The 19,490-nt window shown below is 51.3% G+C and overlaps 1 protein-coding gene across 2 annotated transcripts in view; it reads right to left on the reverse strand.

Moving 5' to 3' along the window:
- LOC140403936 (cytohesin-2-like) overlaps nucleotides 1-19,490 on the reverse strand; it is an 82,384-nt gene that overhangs the window by 13,045 nt on the left and 49,849 nt on the right. For both annotated transcript variants that reach the window (XM_072492204.1, XM_072492205.1), the window contains exons 5-9: nucleotides 10,977-11,095; nucleotides 9,152-9,232; nucleotides 7,278-7,390; nucleotides 2,414-2,562; nucleotides 1,225-1,336 (exon numbers count right to left, since the gene is read on the reverse strand). In XM_072492204.1, the coding sequence (XP_072348305.1) occupies nucleotides 1,225-1,336; nucleotides 2,414-2,562; nucleotides 7,278-7,390; nucleotides 9,152-9,232; nucleotides 10,977-11,095 (574 nt within the window). The remainder of the gene's footprint in view (nucleotides 1-1,224; nucleotides 1,337-2,413; nucleotides 2,563-7,277; nucleotides 7,391-9,151; nucleotides 9,233-10,976; nucleotides 11,096-19,490) is intronic.

Here is a 19,490-nt window from a genome sequence, read left to right on the forward strand (position 1 = left end):
ACAGTTTTAGCAGACATATTGCCTGTACTGCATGCGGACTCCATTTCTGTTGCCGCCTTAGTCCACCCAAGGCTGAATCCTCGCTATTCCCTCTACAAGAGTTCAGTCTGTTTTCCCAGAAGACTTCCATGATCCAGAGGCGGAAAAATCACATGCTCACAACTTTTAGCTCGGTTTCCCTGGTGAAGCTATAGCTTGAGGGGGCTCCACGCCGCATCAAGCGTGGCTGACCAGGGGTCTCCCCCGCTCTTACCACCAGCCATGGCGCATTTGGGAGGATTTGTAGGTTGACAATCAGCCTGTTTGGTTACATTGTGAACCCACCTTCCTTGGCCATCAAGGGGCTGGAGTGGGAGCCGAACATGGAGCTTCAGGTTCAGAGGCAGGGAGGCGTCCCACTGCACCACAAGACCTCCAGTTGGCACTCCATTGGCAGGATTTTACGTATCACTGGAGTTCCAAGTCCCTTGGCAACAAAAGCCAATGGAGAAGCCGCCCATCCCTCAGCCTCCTGGCCATTTAATGCTCAGAGGGGCATAATTGACTCAAGGCTTCATCTGCGGGGGGGAGACCCGACTCCAAGAAGTTGTCAACCAATCAGATCTCCCAGCATCTCCCTGCTCCCAGCAGCGCCACTGGGGGTGCAGTGGCCACTGCTGGGACTGCAGCAAAACCCCAATGGCGATTGCAACTGGAGCCAGGTAGCAAAGAGGTTGGGAGGCCGAGGTGCAGAGCCCAGGGCGGGTGAGGAAACACAAGGGGGTCCTCAATGGGCCCAGGGATCCCGCAACTGAGCTAACCTCACACTTTCCCAGCAATCGCCTGAGCTGTGGGACCCGCCAGGCCTCAAACCGGGAATTCCCCCTTTTCCAACCCCAGGTAAAATTGTAGGGGGCAGGAGGAGGCCCTTAATTGGTCAGCAGTCGGCCACTTACGGGATTCAAGTGGCCTAAAGGCGGGTATGACAGCCCAGGCCTATCCTATCATTCGTAAAGTTGTGGTGGGGTTGGGGGTGGGGGGGGGGCGGGAGGGGGGGGTGAATGGCATTATGGCCAATTTTACACCCCTGTCCACCTGCCAATTCAGCCCCCAGGGGATGTGTGTATGTGCCCAACAAACATGGTCCATACGGCCCTGTGGTCGACTGTCCGTTGCGCTGTTGTGTTTGGTCCATTGCCTTTACTCCTTTCAAAGGCCACAGTGATTGGTGAATGTCTCACTTACCCAGTTTGGAAAGCCATCCTTCTCGGTCTGGGTTGAAAAACGTGTGCGTCAGGTCATTCCCGTCATCCTCCGGGATTTTGAACGGCTCATTCCGGATACTGTCATACAGATTCTATTCCAAGGAATCAAAACGGAGAAATTCTCAGCACCTGAAGATTCAATTTGACTTGAAATTCTATCCGACTGACCCGAAAGTTCTAAATTTCACCCCCACTTCCCACGTCCCGCAGGAAGGACATTTTGGCCTTGGACAGAGTATGATGCAGATCCACTCGACACTGGCGCTAAATGGGTTAAATTATGTGAGGGGAGGGCAGGTAACATAGACAAGGCTTGTATTTCTTGAGTATTGAATATTAAGGGACGATCTAATTGAGGTGCGTAAGATGATTAAAAGATCGGATAGTGTCGATTGAGAGAAGCTATCTCCTCTGGTTGACTTAGAGGTGTCAACTGTGATTAAATATATTCCTGGAGGAATTGGACGGCGTTCAACTGCCAGTCAAACAGCCTTTGTCTGCCCCCACGAGGGCGCAGTGGTTAGCACTGCTGCCTCACAGCGTCAGGGATCCGGGTTCTATTCCGGAGGGCAGGTGATGAATCGATGGGCCGAATGGCCTCCATCTGTGATTTTCAATATTTTCTATGCCTGGCTAAGATAACGCCCCGATGATATCCCTCCAGGGTCCCGTGTCTCGGGAGATCGACCTCCAATTTCTGGAGACCCCAGAACAATCGTGGAGGGTTGTCAGCTGGGGTGATGGGGGTGTGGGTGGGAGTGAGGGTATCCTGAACAAGGAGGGATAACCCTAAATGTAGAGCCAGGCGGGATGCCAAGGAGCATTCCGCCGCTCAAAGGTCACTGGAAATCTGGAAGTCACTCCCCCTAAAACTGTAGTTGGGGCTGGGAGGCCGATTGAAAATTATTTTTAGAAACCCATTTACGGAATGTGGGGGTCGCCGGTTCAGTCGAAATGGAAACTGTAGATTTTTCTGAGGTAAACAGATGGAAGAATATCGGGTCCAAGGTAGATGGAATGAAGACATCGATCGGCCATGATCTAATTAATTAGCAGAACAGGATGGAGAGGCTGGTAGGCCTCCTCCCGTTCCAACGCAGGATATTTCTCAATGAGCCCAGGAATTGTCCGTCATTTGCAGGCAGTAAGCTATTGGCGAGTGCGCCTACCCTGAGGAGCTCGTGCGGGAGATCGCCTCCATTGTTAATGCCACGATTCATTGCTACGAACCGCTCCAGTCCGGGTTTCTCCTTGACGTTCGGATTGTGGAGACTTGTGTTCAACATGATGATGGCGAAGGACAGCACGTAGCAGGTATCTGGAACGAGAGGAAGGCCGTTAGCCCAAAAGGTGCACTCGCGGTTACACTGTTTACATCGAATCGTAACATCATTCCGAGAAGGTTAGGCGGGGTAACGGGGTTAGGGCGGGGGAGTGGGCCTGGGTAGGCTGCTCTTTCAGAGGGTTGGTGCAGACCCGACGGGCCGAATGGCGCTGTAGGGATTCTCTGATACCGAGGGAGCGCTATGAATCATAGAATCATAGAATTTACGGTGCAGAAGGAGGCCATTCTGCCCATCGAGTCTGCACCGGCCCTTGGAAAGAGCACCTTACCTAAGACCACACCTCCACCCTATCCCAGTAACCCCACCTAACCTTTTTTTTTTGGACAGTAAGGACAATTTATCACGGCCAATCTACCTAACCTGCACATCTTTGGACTGTGGGAGGAAACCGGAGCACCCGGAGGAAACCCACGCACACACGGGGAGAACGTGCAGACTCCGCACAGACAGTGACCCAGCGGGGAGTCGAACCTGGGACCCTGGAGCTGTGAGGCAACCATGCTAACCACTGTGCTACCGTGCTGCCCGTTTTCCGGATTTAAAGGAACCCAAGGCAATATTTTGCAAGTTGCGATACCCTTGGCGTCCAGGTGTCCATCAATCGATATCGAAAAACACATTATCCAATCATTATCACATTGCTGTTTTTGGGAGCCTGCAGTGTTATATTTTCGAAAGTCCAACAGTGACTACGCTTCAAAAAATACTTCACGGGCTTTAAAGTTCTTTGGGACAACTTGAGGCCACCAAGTTGCTATATAAATGCAAGTCTTTTGATTTTGATTGGCTGTAGTATCACGCCGCTCAGTGTAAGTCATTCTTAAAAATAAATTTAGAGTACCCAATTCTTTTTTTTGTCCAATTAAGGGGCAATTTAGCGTGGCCAATTTATCTATCCTGAACATCCTGAGACTCCACACAGACAGTGACCCGGGGCAGGGATCGATCCCGGGTCCTTGGCGCTGTGAGGCAGCAGTGCTAACCACTGCGCCGCCATGCTGCCCTGTATTTGTTCTATGCAAGGTAGCGAGAGTTGGAAGTGAGAAATGTGCTCGATAGCACTGCCGGTGGCCAGCGCCCGGAACTGCAGTGAGATATTTGACACCACCAAATTGAATGGGAAACGATAACGCAACAAAATTGAATGTTGAGCAGGGGGAGTGAGCAGAGAGGCGGGACAGCGGGAAGCAGGTTTGTGAACGGGTACACACCCTGATAAAGATCTTTTACTTTTGCGGCAGTTATTGCCCATCCCTAACTGCCTCCTCAAACTGAGTGGCGTTCTAGGCCATTTCAGAAGATAGCTAAGAGCCAGCTACACTGCTGTAGAACCACCTCGAGGGCTGAATGGTCTTCGCCCACACACAGACTGAACCGCAAGGTGCAAGGCCAGCCTCTGTTCCCGCGATTTGTAGCCGGTCGCAGCCCGAGTTTGTGGTGTGGAGTGGGACAATTAGCCTCAGCACCTTTTAATGAGGGGAGGGGACCAATTTTAATCATGATTATTGCCTGTCATTGCCCAGTGACGGTCAGTGCCTAGCGCCGGTCAGTGCCCAGTGAGGGTCAGTACCCAGTGAGTGTCAGTGCCCAGTGAGGGTCAGTGCCCAGTGAGGGTCAGTGCCCAGTGAGTGTCAGTGCCCAGTGAGGGTCAGTGCCCAGCGAGGGTCAGTGCCTAGCGCCGGTCAGTGCCCAGTGAGGGTCAGTGCCCAGTGAGTGTCAGTGCCCAGTGAGGGTCAGTGCCCTGTGAGGGTCAGTGCCCAGTGAGTGTCAGTGCCCAGTGAGGGTCAGTGCCCAGTGAGTGTCAGTGCCCAGTGAGGGTCAGTGCCCAGTGAGGGTCAGTGCCCAGCGAGGGTCAGTGCCCAGTGAGGGTCAGTGCCCAGTGAGGGTCAGTGCCCAGTGCGGGTCAGTGCCCAGTGCGGGTCAGTGCCCAGCATGGGTCAGTGCCCAGCGAGGGTCAGTGCCCAATGAGGGTCAGTGCCCAGTGAGGGTCAGTGCCCAGCGAGGGTCAGTGCCCAGTGAGGGTCAGTGCCCAGGTGCGGGTCAGTGCCCAGTGAGGGTCAGTGCCCAGCACGGGTCAGTGCCCAGTGAGGGTCAGTGCCCAGCGAGGGTCAGTACCCAGTGAGGGTCAGTGCCCAGTGAGGGTCAGTGCCCAGTGAGGGTCAGTACCCAGTGAGGGTCAGTGCCCAGTGAGGGTCAGTACCCAGTGAGGGTCAGTGCCCAGTGAGGGTCAGTGCCCAGTGAGGGTCAGTACCCAGTGAAGGTCAGTACCCAGTGAGGGTCAGTGCCCAGTGAGGGTCAGTGCCCAGTGAGGGTCAGTACCCAGTGAGGGTCAGTGCCCAGTGAGGGTCAGTACCCAGCGAGGGTCAGTGCCCAGCGAGGGTCAGTGCTCAGTGAGGGTCAGTGCCCAGCGAGTGTCAGTGCCCAATGGGGTCAGTGCCCAGCGAGGGTCAGTACCCAGCGAGGGTCAGTGCCCAGCGAGCGTCAGTGCCCAGCGAGGGTCAGTGCCCAGTGAGGGTCAGTACCCAGCGAGGGTCAGTACCCAGTGAGTGTCAGTGCCCAGTGAGGGTCAGTGCCCAGTGAGGGTCAGTACCCAGCGAGGGTCAGTACCCAGTGAGTGTCAGTGCCCAGCGAGGGTCAGTGCCCAGTGAGGGTCAGTACCCAGCGAGGGTCAGTACCCAGCGAGGGTCAGTGCCCAGCGAGCGTCAGTGCCCAGTGAGCGTCAGACCAGGTAAGGACGGCAGATTGCCTTCAGATGGGTTTTTACAACAATCGACAATGATCACCATTAATTCCAGATTTTAAAAAAAATTCAAATTTCACCATCTGTCAGGGTGGGATATGAACCGGTGCCTCTGGGTTTCTGGGGTCAAAGTCCAGCGATAATACCAATGCACCATCGCTGCCCCATCCCCTTGATACAGCGAACCCCCTTCCATGTAGCGTATTGAGAGAGTTAGGAAAGTGGTGACCATTCCCTACCAGTCGATTGAAAGACGCCCAGGTTACAGTGACAATATCGCGTTGCAAAAGCTTGATTGTTGAGCAGGGGGAGTGAGCAGAGAGGCGGGACAGCGGGAAGCAGGTTTGTGAACGGGTACACACCCTGATAAAGATCTTTTACTTTTGCGGCAATTATTGCCCATCCCTAACTGCCTCCTCAAACTGAGTGGCGTTCTAGGCCATTTCAGAAGATAGCTAAGAGCCAGCTACACTGCTGTAGAACCACCTCGAGGGCTGAATGGTCTTCGCCCACACACAGACTGAACCGCAAGGTGCAAGGCCAGCCTCTGTTCCCGCGATTTGTAGCCGGTCGCAGTCCGAGTTTGTGGTGTGGAGTGGGACAATTAGCCTCAGCACCTTTTAATGAGGGGAGGGGACCAATTTTAATCATGATTATTGCCTGTCATTGCCCAGTGACGGTCAGTGCCTAGCGCCAGTCAGTGCCCAGTGAGGGTCAGTACCCAGTGAGTGTCAGTGCCCAGTGAGTGTCAGTGCCCAGTGAGGGTCAGTGCCCAGTGAGGGTCAGTGCCCAGTGAGGGTCAGTGCCCAGTGACGGTCAGTGCCCAGTGAGTGTCAGTGCCCAGTGAGGGTCAGTGCCCAGTGAGGGTCAGTGCCCAGTGAGGGTCAGTGCCCAGCGAGGGTCAGTGCCCAGCGAGGGTCAGTGCCCAGTGAGGGTCAGTGCCCAGTGAGGGTCAGTGCCCAGTGCGGGTCAGTGCCCAGTGCGGGTCAGTGCCCAGCATGGGTCAGTGCCCAGCGAGGGTCAGTGTCCAATGAGGGTCAGTGCCCAGTGAGGGTCAGTGCCCAGCGAGGGTCAGTGCCCAGTGAGGGTCAGTGCCCAGGTGCGGGTCAGTGCCCAGTGAGGGTCAGTGCCCAGCACGGGTCAGTGCCCAGTGAGGGTCAGTGCCCAGTGAGGGTCAGTACCCAGTGAGGGTCAGTGCCCAGTGAGGGTCAGTGCCCAGTGAGGGTCAGTACCCAGTGAGGGTCAGTGCCCAGTGAGGGTCAGTACCCAGTGAGGGTCAGTGCCCAGTGAGGGTCAGTGCCCAGTGAGGGTCAGTACCCAGTGAAGGTCAGTACCCAGTGAGGGTCAGTGCCCAGTGAGGGTCAGTGCCCAATGAGGGTCAGTACCCAGTGAGGGTCAGTGCCCAGTGAGGGTCAGTACCCAGCGAGAGTCAGTACCCAGCGAGGGTCAGTGCTCAGTGAGGGTCAGTGCCCAGCGAGTGTCAGTGCCCAATGGGGTCAGTGCCCAGCGAGGGTCAGTGCCCAGCGAGCGTCAGTGCCCAGCGAGGGTCAGTGCCCAGTGAGGGTCAGTACCCAGCGAGGGTCAGTACCCAGTGAGGGTCAGTGCCCAGTGAGGGTCAGTGCCCAGTGAGGGTCAGTACCCAGCGAGGGTCAGTACCCAGCGAGGGTCAGTGCCCAGCGAGCGTCAGTGCCCAGTGAGCGTCAGACCAGGTAAGGACGGCAGATTGCCTTCAGATGGGTTTTTACAACAATCGACAATTCCAGATTAAAAAAAAAATTCAAATTTCACCATCTGTCAGGGTGGGATATGAACCGGTGCCTCTGGGTTTCTGGGGTCAAAGTCCAGCGATAATACCAATGCACCATCGCTGCCCCATCCCCTTGATACAGCGAACCCCCTTCCATGTAGCGTATTGAGAGAGTTAGGAAAGTGGTGACCATTCCCTACCAGTCGATTGAAAGACGCCCAGGTTACAGTGACAATATCGCGTTGCAAAAGCTTCCATCATTCTGTCGATCTTCTGTGCTTCACCTGGTAGTCGAAAGCTCCACAGAAACTGCCTGTAAGTTAGAGAAAGCATGCTGTTTGGTGTATTGGATAGAGATACACATTTATTTGGGGGATAGGAGGGGTGGAATAATTGGATGGAATACACCCGGTAAAATGAGCGATGGAGCTCAGAGGAAACTAAGCATGTTAGTGACTTGTGAAGGAGACGCTTGCTTATTTTATAAATCTCAGAGCCACACAGAGATGACACTGGCATCTATGCGTGTAACAGGGTTTGATGACACTGCTTTAAAATGTCTGCTCCATGCTTCAGCTCTGGTTAAAGGGATATGGGCAACAGGTAGGGAGGTGGATTTGAGACCAGCCATGATCTGATCGAATGGCAGAGCAGGCTCGAAGGGCTCAATTGCCGACTCCTGCTCCTAATATCTATGTTCCTATGATTTCGGCAGTTTTTTTACTGGGCATAAATCAAGTGCAGTGAGCATCAACAGTAACCGAACTTACACAATCAAGCACACAACATTGAACACTCATTGGGTTCTGATCGGAAATAATGCTGGAGTTCCCTTACATCACCTTGTGATGGAGCTTGATGCATGGTCCCACTGTAGAACCCCGACAATTCCTCCATTTTCAGCTCTTTCTACCCTTCAGGGTTCTCAGTGCAAGGTGTGTTAAAAATGCTGTCCGCTTGGGGGATGTGTGTACATGCTTTGTTTTGCCATCCCTTTATCTCACAGCTCCTTTCCCACCCCGGCGCACCACCACTTCGGGTTGCGGAGGGAGAATTAAGAGCTCCGTCCACGCACCTTCGACAAGGTTTTCTCACAAGCTCCGGGGATGAAAGGGGCAGTCCAGGTCAGGAGGCTTCTGGGACCTGGTTGGAGTTTGCAAGGTTTCTCAAAGCGTCAAAAACAAAGGGCCGCTTGGCTGACGGTGGAGCGGCATCCAATTTGGCAATCAGTCTCTCTGCCTCCCGAGTGCCGTGGGAAGGCATGCGTCACAGGGATGGATGCGTTGACTGGCTGGAGGGTGAGGGGGGGGGGGGGGGGGGGGTGGAGGTAGGGGGAGGGGGGTTCATTTATTTTTGACACTCAATGACGGTCACCATTACTGAGACGAGCTTGCAGCTCCAGATTTCATCAATAGGATTTAAATTCCACCTGCTGTCAAAGTAGGCCCCAAAGCAGTAGGCCGGGCCTCTGGTTCAACACCTCACCCTCCCCGTTCCTTTCTGACGGGCTCACACAAAATATCATCCTCTCTCCTCATCGATCCATATCAAGAAGCAATAAAAGTAGTTGTTTATACCTCAATAGAAGTGGAAAGGGAGGGGAAAGTGGGGATGAGTGAGTTAGTTGCCAACTGTGATTAAATGTATTTCTGGAGGTTTCATTACGTGACTTGCCCCCCCCCACCCACCCCACCACACCACACACACACACACACCAGCTTTAGTCGGCCAACACATCCATCCTCGTGACACACTCCGTGTGGAGTTTACACGTTCCTCCCGTGTCTACGTTTCCTCAGGGTGCTCCGGTTTCCTCTCACATTCCAAAGGTGAGCAGGTTAGGTGGGGTTACGGGGATAGGGTGGGCCTAGATAAGGATGCTCTTTCAGAGGGTCAGCGCAGACTCGATGGGCCGAACGGCCTCCTTCTGCACTGTCGGGATTCTATGATTCCGGAAACTGAAGGGAAAGAACAAAAATTGGAAGCAACTGAGACAGTCCATGAGGGAAGGGAAAACATTTGAACGTTCTTTGGACAGGGTCAACCACGGACAACCCCACTCGGAAGTTCTCACCTCAGTGCCTGGACAAGGTTGAGGCCAGCAAACTCATGAAGTTCCACAAAGCACTGTAGAATCCTGAGGTAGAATGGTTCTCTGCGGAGGAAAAGGGAGGAAAGAGAAAATCAGTCAGTGTTTCTGAGCCTGCTCCGCTAGGGGTTGCCAACTCCAACTTGACGCATTCCTGGACTTCTCGCCGCCCATCACTCTGCCCTCCAGCCTCCCGCCATTGGTCTCCTGACACCTCCTTCCTTACAGCGCCGCTCCTTCCCCGAGCCAATTGAAAAACCAGCTGATCCTCGGCTATCAGGAAAGGCACCAGCGGTTATGTCACTGGCCCAGTGATCCAGACCCCTGGATGAACGATCCAGAGTTCGAATCCCACCACGACTGAGGGGGGATTTTAAATTCAATTTAATTGGAATTAAAAAGCCACTCTTGTTGATAATGATTGTGAAAACACTCCATGGTTGTAAAAAAAAAACCCCAATCTGGTTCACTAATACCCCTTTTGGGAAGGAAATCTGCTGTCCTCACCTGGTCTTTTTTTTTTATTCGTTCGTGTGGGCGTCGCAGGCTGTGCCAGCATTTATTGCCCACTCCAGGGCAGCACGGTGGCGCAGTGGGTTAGCACTGCAGCCTCACGGCGCCGAGGTCCCAGGTTCGATCCCGGCTCTGGGTCACTGTCCGTGGGGAGTTTGCACGTTCGCCCCGTGGCTGCGTGGGTTTCGCCCCCACAACCCAAAGATGTGCAGGTTACGTGGATTGGCCACGATAAATTGCCTCTTAATCGAGAAAAATGAATTGGGTACTCTAAATTTTTTTTTAAAAAATTATTGTGCACCCCTAATTACCCATGAGGGCAGTTCAGAGTCAACCACATTGCTGTGGGTCTGGAATCACATGTAGGCCAGACCGGGTAAGAAAGGCAGATTTCCTTCCGTAAAGGGGCATTAGTCATAGAATTATAGAATTTACAGTGCAGAAGAAGGCCATTCGGCCCATCGAGTCTGCACCGGCTCTTGGAAAGAGCACCCTACCCAAGCCCACACTTCTACCCTATCCCCATAACCCAGTAACCCCACCCAACACTAAGGACAATTTTGGACACTAAGGGACAATTTAGCGCGGCCAATCCACCTAACCTGCACATCTTTGGACTGCGGGAGGAAACCGGAGCACCCGGAGGAAACCCACGCAGACACGGGGGAGAACGTGCAGACCCCGCACAGACAGTGACCCAAGCCGGGAATCGTACCTGGGACGCGGGAGCTGTGAAGCAATTATGCTAACCACTGTGCTACCGGTGCTGCCAGATGTTTTTTTTACGACAATCGACAATGGTCATCATTAGAGTTTTAATTCCAGATATTTTATTGAGCTTCAATTCCATCGCCTGCCGTGGTGGGATTTGAACCCTGGTCCCCAGACCATTCTCCTGGGTATCTGGATTACTAATCCAGCAACTATGCCACCGCCTCTGACCTAAGCATGACTCCAGACCCACAGCGATGTGGCTGACTCATAACCGTCCCCTCTGAAATGGCCGAGCAATTGCCACTCAAGAATATTTATCCCTCGACCAGCATTGCTCATTAACACAATGCTGTGTGCAGGGAGTTTGCTGTGTGCCAATTGGCTGCCACATTTCTTACGGTTCAACTCGACGACATCTTAAAAAGTATTTTGTTGGCTTGAAGACTTTGGTTGACGAAGAGCGCTTTACAGATGCAAGTTCTTTCTATTTCCCCCCCCCCCCTTCAGCTTTCAGAGAGAATATGTATTGGGTCACGCTCCACAGATGGTAAATCCTATGAATTCCATTGGATACAGATCTCACCTCTCCCCGAGATAGTCTCCAATGGCTGTTTTATGTAGACCTTCTCCCTTGTACAGGAACTTGGCAATCTCTTCTTCCTTTGAACTCAGCAACTTGTTCTGTATCAGGTGCTCTATGCCCTAGAGCAACGGAAAAAGCCGGTCATTATCAGAGCTCCAGGTTTATAGCAGTCGTAACCTCGTGCACTTTCACCGCAACACCCTTCTGAGTCTAGCAGAGAAGATCCAATTCCAATTCTCTTCCTGCACCTAGTGGGGCACTAAGACAGACTTTCCTCTGTTTCCATAGCTAGTGATTCCCGCAACAGTCTGTCGCCAGGTCCTTGTACCTTGTGGGGCGCCACTCCACATCAAGCGTGGCTGACCAGGGGCTGGATTCTCCGATTTTGTCCGAAGTAAGCGTCTGGTCTTACGACCAATAGGTCGGCGCCGTCCCCGCACCGATGCTGTGCCCGGTGGGGGACAAGCAGCCACGCCACGTAAAGCCCCCAGCTTTACCTGCAGCTATGGATGCAGAATGGCCGGGTCCGTGACTGTTCATGCGCACGGCGCCGGCCGCTCGCGGACCCAGCCTGCCGGATATTTCTCCCCCCCTGTGACCCCCCCTCGCCACCCCCGGACCACCACCCCAGCCCCCGCTGAAGCCCCCCCCTGCCAGCGGAATGGCTCCCCCACAACTGTGTCGGCGCTGGACACGGCCAGCAGTCGCCACGCCGGGTGCACGAAGGTTGAGAGGACGCGTGTCCCACGCCGTCGGGAAGTCGGCCCATCGGGGGAGGCGGGGCATCGGGGGAGGGCATCAGGTGATGCCCCGAGGCCGTCCCAATGTTATGCGGCGTACTCTCTCAAGGGGCCGGAGTTTCCGGATCGCCGCCCCCCCCGATTCCGGTGTAAAATCGGATTCTCCAGCCGATCGGCGAATGCGATTTCGAGGTCGACAATCGGAGAATCCCACCCCGGGAGTCTCTCCCACTCCATTGGCATCTTTCCCCCGCCAGCCATTGACGCGTTTGGAAGGATTACCGATTGTTACTCGACCTGTTTGGCCGCGTTATGGACGCACCTTCCTCGGCCATTGAGTCCTGGGGTGGGACTCGAACCCATAGCTTCCGCCTGGGTGACAGGGACTGCTACCCACTGTGCCACCAGAGAGATCATATTATCACCATACCCAGGAACATTTTCAATAAAAATAATTGGTGTCATTTTATTTTTATTCTGTTGTGGGACATGGGCTTCACTGGCTGGGCCTGCATTTATTCACCATCCCTAATTGCCCTTGAACTAAGTTATTTGAGAGGCCATTTCAGAGTCAGCCACACTGTGGGTCTGGTGTCACATGTAGGCCAGACCGGGTAAGGACGGCAGATTTCCTTCCCTGAAGGTCATTAGTGAACCAGATGGGTTTTTACGACAATCGGCAATGGTTTCATGGCCATCATTACTGAGAAGAGCTTGCAATTCCAGATTTTTCCTGGAATGATGGGAATAGCCGGGGCTTCTGGATTACTAGCCCCGTGACATTTCTGCCACCGTCACCCGCCGCCCCCACTCAAAATCAACTTACAACAACAACTGTTTGAATTCATATAACACCTTTAACATCGTAACGTTTTGACACTAAGCGACATAAGGAGATATGGGACGGGGATCAAAAGCTTGGTCAAAGAGATGGGGTTAAGGAGCATCATAAAGCAGGAGAGAGGAAGAGAGAGAGAGGGAGGGAGGGAGAGAGAGAGAGGGAGAGATGCAGAGGGGGAGAGCTCAGGGAGGGAAATCTCATATTTCTGGCCTAGACAATTAAATGCACAACCGCCAATGGTGGGGCAGTCAAAATTGGGCATGCACAGGGGATGGACGGTGACGCAGCAGTTAGCACTGCTGCTTCGCAGCGCTGAGGACCCAGGTTCGATCCCAGTCCTGGGTCACTGTCCGTGCGGGGTTTGCACATTCTCCCCGTGTCTGCGTAGGTTTCACCCCCACAACCCAAAGATGTGCAGGGTAGGTGAATTGGCCACGTTAAATTTCCACTTAATTGGAACAAAAAAGAATTGGGTACTCTAAAAAAAATTTTTTTTTTAAAATTGGGGTTGCGCAAGAGGTGAGTGTTGAAGGAACGAACAAATAACTTAATTAAGAACATAAGAACATAAGAACTAGGAGCAGGAGTAGGCCATCTGGCCCCTCGAGCCTGCTCCACCATTCAATGAGATCATGGCTAATCTTTTGTGGACTCAGCTCCACTTTCCGGCCCGAACACCATAACCCTTAATCACTTTATTCTTCAAAAAACTATCTATCTTTATCTTAAAAACATTTAATGAATGAGCCTCTACTGCTTCACTGGGCAAGGAATTCCATAGATTCACAACCCTTTGGGTGAAGAAGTTCCTCCTAAACTCAGTCCTAAATCTACTTCCCCTTATTTTGAGGCTATGCCCCCTAGTTCTGCTTTCACCCGCCAGTGGAAACAACCTGCCCGCATCTATCCTATCTATTCCCTTCATAATCTTATATGTTTCTATAAGATCCCCCCTCATCCTTCGAAATTCCAACGAGTACAGTCCCAGTCTACTCAACCTCTCCTCGTAATCCAACCCCTTCAGCTCTGGGATTAACCTAGTGAATCTCCTCTGCACACCCTCCAGTGCCAGTACGTCCTTTCTCAAGTAAGGAGACCAAAACTGAACACAATACTCCAGGTGTGGCCTCACTAACACCTTATACAATTGCAGCAGAACCTCCCTAGTCTTAAACTCCATCCCTCTAGCAATGAAGGACAAAATTCCATTTGCCTTCTTAATCACCTGTTGCACCTGAAAACCAACTTTTTGCGACTCATGCACTAGCACACCCAGGTCTCTCTGCACAGCAACATGTTTTAATATTTTATCATTTAAATAATAATCCCTTTTGCTGTTATTCCTACCAAAATGGATAACCTCACATTTGTCAACATTGTATTCCATCTGCCAGACCCTAGCCCATTCACTTAGCCTATCCAAATTCCTCTGCAGACTTCCAGTATCCTCTGCACTTTTTGCTTTACCACTTATCTTAGTGTCGGCTGCAAACCTGGACACATTGCCCTTGGTCCCCAACTCCAATTTATCTATGTAAATTGTGAACAGTTGTGGGCTCAACACTGATCCCTGAGGGACACCACTAGCTACTGATTGCCAACCAGAGAAACACCCATTAATCCCCACTCTTTGCTTTCTATTAATTAACCAATCCTCTATCCATGCTACTACTTTCCCCTCAATGCCATGCATCTTTATCTTATGCAACAACCTTTTGTGTGGCACCTTGTCAAAGGCTTTCTGGAAATCCAGATATACCACATCCATTGGCTCCCCGTTATCGACCGCACTGTTAATGTCCTCAAAAAATTCCACTAAATTAGTTAGGCACGACCTACCCTTTATGAACCCATGCTGCGCCTGTCCAATGGGACAATTTCCATCCAGATGCCTTGCTATTTCTTCCTTGATGATAGATTCCAGCATCTTCCCTACTACCGAAGTTAAGCTCACTGGCCTATAATTACCCGCTTTCTGCCTACCTCCTTTTTTAAACAGTGGTGTCACGTTTGCTAATTTCCAATCCGCCGGGACCACCCCAGAGTCTCGTGAATTTTGGTAAATTATCACTAGTGCATTTGCAATTTCCCTAGCCATCTCTTTTAGCACTCTGGGATGCATTCCATCAGGTCCAGGAGACTTGTCTACCTTTAGCCCCATTAGCTTGCCCATCACTACCTCCTTGGTGATAACAATCCTCTCAAGGTCCTCACCTGTCATAGCCTCATTTCCATCAGTCACTGGCATGTTATTTGTATCTTCCACTGTGAAGACCGACCCAAAAAACCTGTTCAGTTCCTCAGCCTTTTCCTCACCTCCCATTACTAAATCTCCCTTCTCATCCTCTAAAGGACCAATATTTGCCTTAGCCACTCTTTTTTGTTTTATGTATTTGTAGAAACTTTTACTATCTGTTTTTATATTTAGCAAATGGTCCCTGGAGTTGAGGGGCTGAATGGTCTCCTTCGGTGCCATAATGACTCAATAAAACTAAATGGTGACCATAGCAAATGTTCAAAATGTGCAGCAGGGAAATTGATTCAATTCCGTTGAATCACCTTCCCTGCAGAGGCTATATGGTACATAGCTCACACGACCCGCTCAAGCTCCCGAAGGAAGGCCACCAACCACCGAGATAATAACAACGCTGTGAGAGATCGACCCTCAGATACCGCCCGGGGAGCAGGCAAAAGACCAGCAAGTAAACCCCCCCGTCAAAGATTCCCGCAACCCTGACCAGTTGCCTTCCATTACTGCTGCCTCGTCCAAGAACTCTGGAGGCAAACTGCACAGAAGGAGGTCATTCCTTCCGAGGCTGGGGCGGGGGGACTGTAAAATTCAGGTAGTCATTATAAAATTCAGTGAGGGAGTAAGAAGAAACAAATATAGAGAGATCCACAAAAGTACCGAAAAGGCTGGATTGCATGCCCACCGTTAAGAGTGGTGCTGCCCGACAGTTTGGGCATGGCCAGGGATTGTGCACTAAAGAGACGCAAAGGTCTAGATGTTGGGCACTTCTTCATTTCCCAGAGAATTGTGGGATATCGGAATAAGTTAGCATCTCGCACAGTCTGTGCTAGCACTCAACTCAAACTCAAGAGGAGTGCGGGACTGGTTCGAGGCTGGGGTTGCGATTACATCCTAGAAAATGTAAGCAAATTCCCAGTTGACGTGAACGTGGTCGATGAAATTTCCAGGACTGGTTTTGATCGCTTAAGGAGTTCGGAGGTGAATTTTTCCCCAATTGTTTCCTCCCGACTTCGTCTTGTTTTTTGTTCAATGGCTCTCCCAGGGGTTGGAGCTGCAGACATGATGCAAAGTGTGCAGTCATGACGCCCGAGGCACCATAGTGTAGAAGGAGGCCATTCGGCCCATCGAGTCTGCACTAAACTTACGAAGAAGCATCCCACTCCCCCACCCTATCCCCATAAGCTTTTTTGGACGCTAAGGGACAATTTAGCACGGCCAATCCACCTAACCTGCACGTCTTTGGACTGTGGGAGGAAACCGGAGCACCCGGAGGAAACCCACGCACACACGGGGAGAGCAGACTCCGCACAGGCAGTGACCCAAGCCGGGAATCGAACCCGGGTCCCTGGCTCTGTGAGGCAGCAGTGCTAAGCACTGTGCCACCATGTATGTGTGGGAGAGGACTTAAAATACCAACTAATCCTACCTGCTCATCATTTTCCAATGTTTGTACAGCAAAAGGTAAAAACAGTCACTTGTATCGTCAAAGGATTTTTAAAAAAAATTCTATGATCAAACAGCAGTTGCACAGGATATGAATTCATCAACCTTCAGGTTTAGAATAGATTTTGGCATTTCTTACAAGCATCTTTGTTTCCTGTGGTTTTTCAGTGTTACTGACTGCCCACACAATGGGCTGCACTAAATAAGAGCGTTTGAATAGCGTGATTCACCTTCGCTCTCTCTCTCCAGCCTGTCTGAACCTCTACAAACCTCTCCCCCGTGTCTGCGTTGTTTGTTTTGCGAAGGTTCGCTGCATCTTTTATAATCTTTATTGTCACAAGTAGGCTTACATTAACACTACAATGATGTTACTGTGAGAATCCCCTCGTCGCCACATTCCGGCGCCTGTTCGGGCACACTGAGGGAGAATTCAGAATGTCCAATTCACCCAACAAGCACGTCTTTCGGGACTTGTGGGGGGGAAACCGGAGCACCCGGAGGAAACCCCCGCAGACACGGGGGAGAACGTGCAGACTCCGCACAGACAGCGACCCAAGCCGGGAATCGAACCTGGGACCCTGGAGCTGTGAAGCAACAGTGCTAACCACTGTGCCCTTCAACCGGAGGAACCCAAGCGGTTCGATAGCTGCACCACTTATTACCTAAATTAATAATAAACCACCACATTTTGCCCTTTCCCAGAAGCACGGAATCTTTATGGTACGGAGCGAGGCCATTCAGCCCATCGGATCTGCACCGGCACTCTGAGAGAGCATTCTATCCCACTCCTCTGGCCTTATCCTATCCTCGGCTGGCCCAGACAGTTGAGAGAGGAACCCGCTGTCCAATAATCGTCTGGACCGCCCTCACTTTGGCAAAAGAAGACATTCGAGTTACTCATTAATGGTTCCTCAAATCTGGAGGATGGTTTATCTCTGAAACCTCCTTCTCAGAACATCCTGTTCCTCCAATTCTGGTCTCTTGCGCAAGCCTCACATTCTTCAGCCTACCATAAGTCGTCGAGCCTTCAATCATCTGGGCCCCAAATTCCGGGATGTCACCTCCACTTTCGTCTCTCTCTGTCCTCCCTCGAAAAACTTTAACCTCAACTCCTTGGCGCAATTTGAATTCAGTTCATTAAAAAAAAACAGTATTAAAAGTCTAACGGTGACCATTGTCAAGGGCTGTAACAACCTATCCTGTTCACCCATTCACTTCAGAGAAGGAAATCTGCCGTCCTTACCCGGCCCGGCCTACACGTGACTCCAGACCCCACAGCAACGTGGCTGACTCTTGAAATGCTCCCCTCTGAAATGGCCCAGTGAGCCACTCAGTTCAAGGGGCAATTAGGGACGGGTAACTAATGTTGGCCCAGCCCGGCGAGGCCCACATCCCGTGAAAGAATGGAGAAAAAAAGTGTTTTAAGGCCTTCCCTTGACTCGGTGTAATTTTGTGCCCCTTTATGCTCCTTATGAAGTGTGTTTTGGGGGATTGTGGAGGGAGTTACTCCATTTAAAGGTGGCTACATGAATGCTCATTGTTGTTGTGAGTGGTCAGGTTGATGTGCTTGAGCTAGTCGACATTGAAATATTTCCCGTCACAGGACAAAACCAAAAAAATGTGGTTTTACTTTTCAGTCCCTCGGTTGAGCTTGTATTACCCATGACAAATAGGAATAGGTTGACAGGAACATATTAAACGGGAGCAGGAATGGGCCATTCAGCCCCTCTGGCCTGTCTTGTCATTCAGTGAGATCAGGGCTGATCCTTTACCTCAACACCATTTTCTCTCACTATCCCTTAAAGTCCTTAACATCTGGAAATCTATCAATCTCCGCATTGAACATATTTAGTGACTGGGCCTCCACAGGCCTCTGGGGTAGAGGGTTCCAAAGATTCACCATCTCCTGAGTGAAGAAATCCCTCCTCACCTCAGCCCAACCTATCAGTGATAGGCAGCATGGTTTTGTGCAGGGAAGGTCATGTCTTACAAACCTAATAGAATTCTTTGATGAAGTGACAAAGTTAATTGATGAGGGAAGGGCTGTAGATGTCATATACATGGACTTCAGTAAGGTGTTTGATAAAGTTTCTCATGGCAGGTTGATGGAAAAAGTGAAGTCGTATGGAGTTCAGGGTGTACTAGCTAGATGGATAAATAACTGGCTGGGCAACAGGAGACAGAGAGTAGTGGTGGAAGGGAGTGTCTCTAAATGGAGAAAGGTGACTAGTGGTGTTCCATAGGGATCCGTGCTCGGACCACTGTTGTTTGTGATATACATAAATGATCTGGACGAAGGTATAGGTGGTCTGATTAGCAAGTTTGCAGATGATACTAAGATTGGTGGAGTTGCAGATAGCGAAGAAGACTGTCAGAGAATACAGCAAAATATAGATAGGTTGGAGAGTTGGGCAGAGAAATGGCAGATGGAGTTCAATCCAGGCAAATGCGAGGTGGTGCATTTTGGAAGATCTAATTCAAGAGCGGACTATACGGTCAATGGAAGAGTCCTGGGGAAAATTGATGTACAGAGAGATCTGGGAGTTCAGGTCCATTGTACCCTGAAGGTGGCAACGCAGGTCAATAGAGTGATCAAGAAGGCATACAGCATGCTTGCCTTCATCGGACGGGGTATTGAGTACAAGAGTCGGCAGGTCATGTTACAGTTGTATAGGACTTTGGTTAGGCCACATTTGGAATACTGCATGCAGTTCTGGTCGCCACATTACCAGAAGGGTGTGGATGCTTTAGAGAGGGTGCAGAGGAGGTTCACCAGGATGTTGCCTGGTATGGAGGGTGCTAGCTATGAAGAAAGGTTGAGTAGATTAGGATTGTTTTCGTTGGAAAGATGGAGGTTGAGGGGGGACCTGATTGAGGTCTACAAAATTATGAGAGGTTTGGACAGGGTGGATAGCAACAAGCTTTTTCCAAGAGTGGGAGTGTCAATTACAAGGGGTCACGATTTCAAGGTGAGAGGGGGAAAGTTTAAGGGAGATGTGCGTGGAAAGTTCTTTACGCAGAGGGTGGTGGGTGCCTGGAATGCTGTGCCAGCGGAGGTGGTAGAGGCAGGCACGATAGCATCATTTAAGATGCATCTAGACAGATATATGAACGAGCGGGGAACAGAGGGAAGTAGATCCTTGGAAAATAGGAGACAGGTTTAGATAAAGGATCTGGATCGGCGCAGGCTGGGAGGGCCGAAGGGCCTGTTCCTGTGCTGTAATTTTCTTTGTTCTTTG

This window comes from Scyliorhinus torazame, chromosome 29 (assembly GCF_047496885.1).
Source record: "Scyliorhinus torazame isolate Kashiwa2021f chromosome 29, sScyTor2.1, whole genome shotgun sequence".
Classification (NCBI taxonomy): Eukaryota; Metazoa; Chordata; class Chondrichthyes; order Carcharhiniformes; family Scyliorhinidae; genus Scyliorhinus; species Scyliorhinus torazame.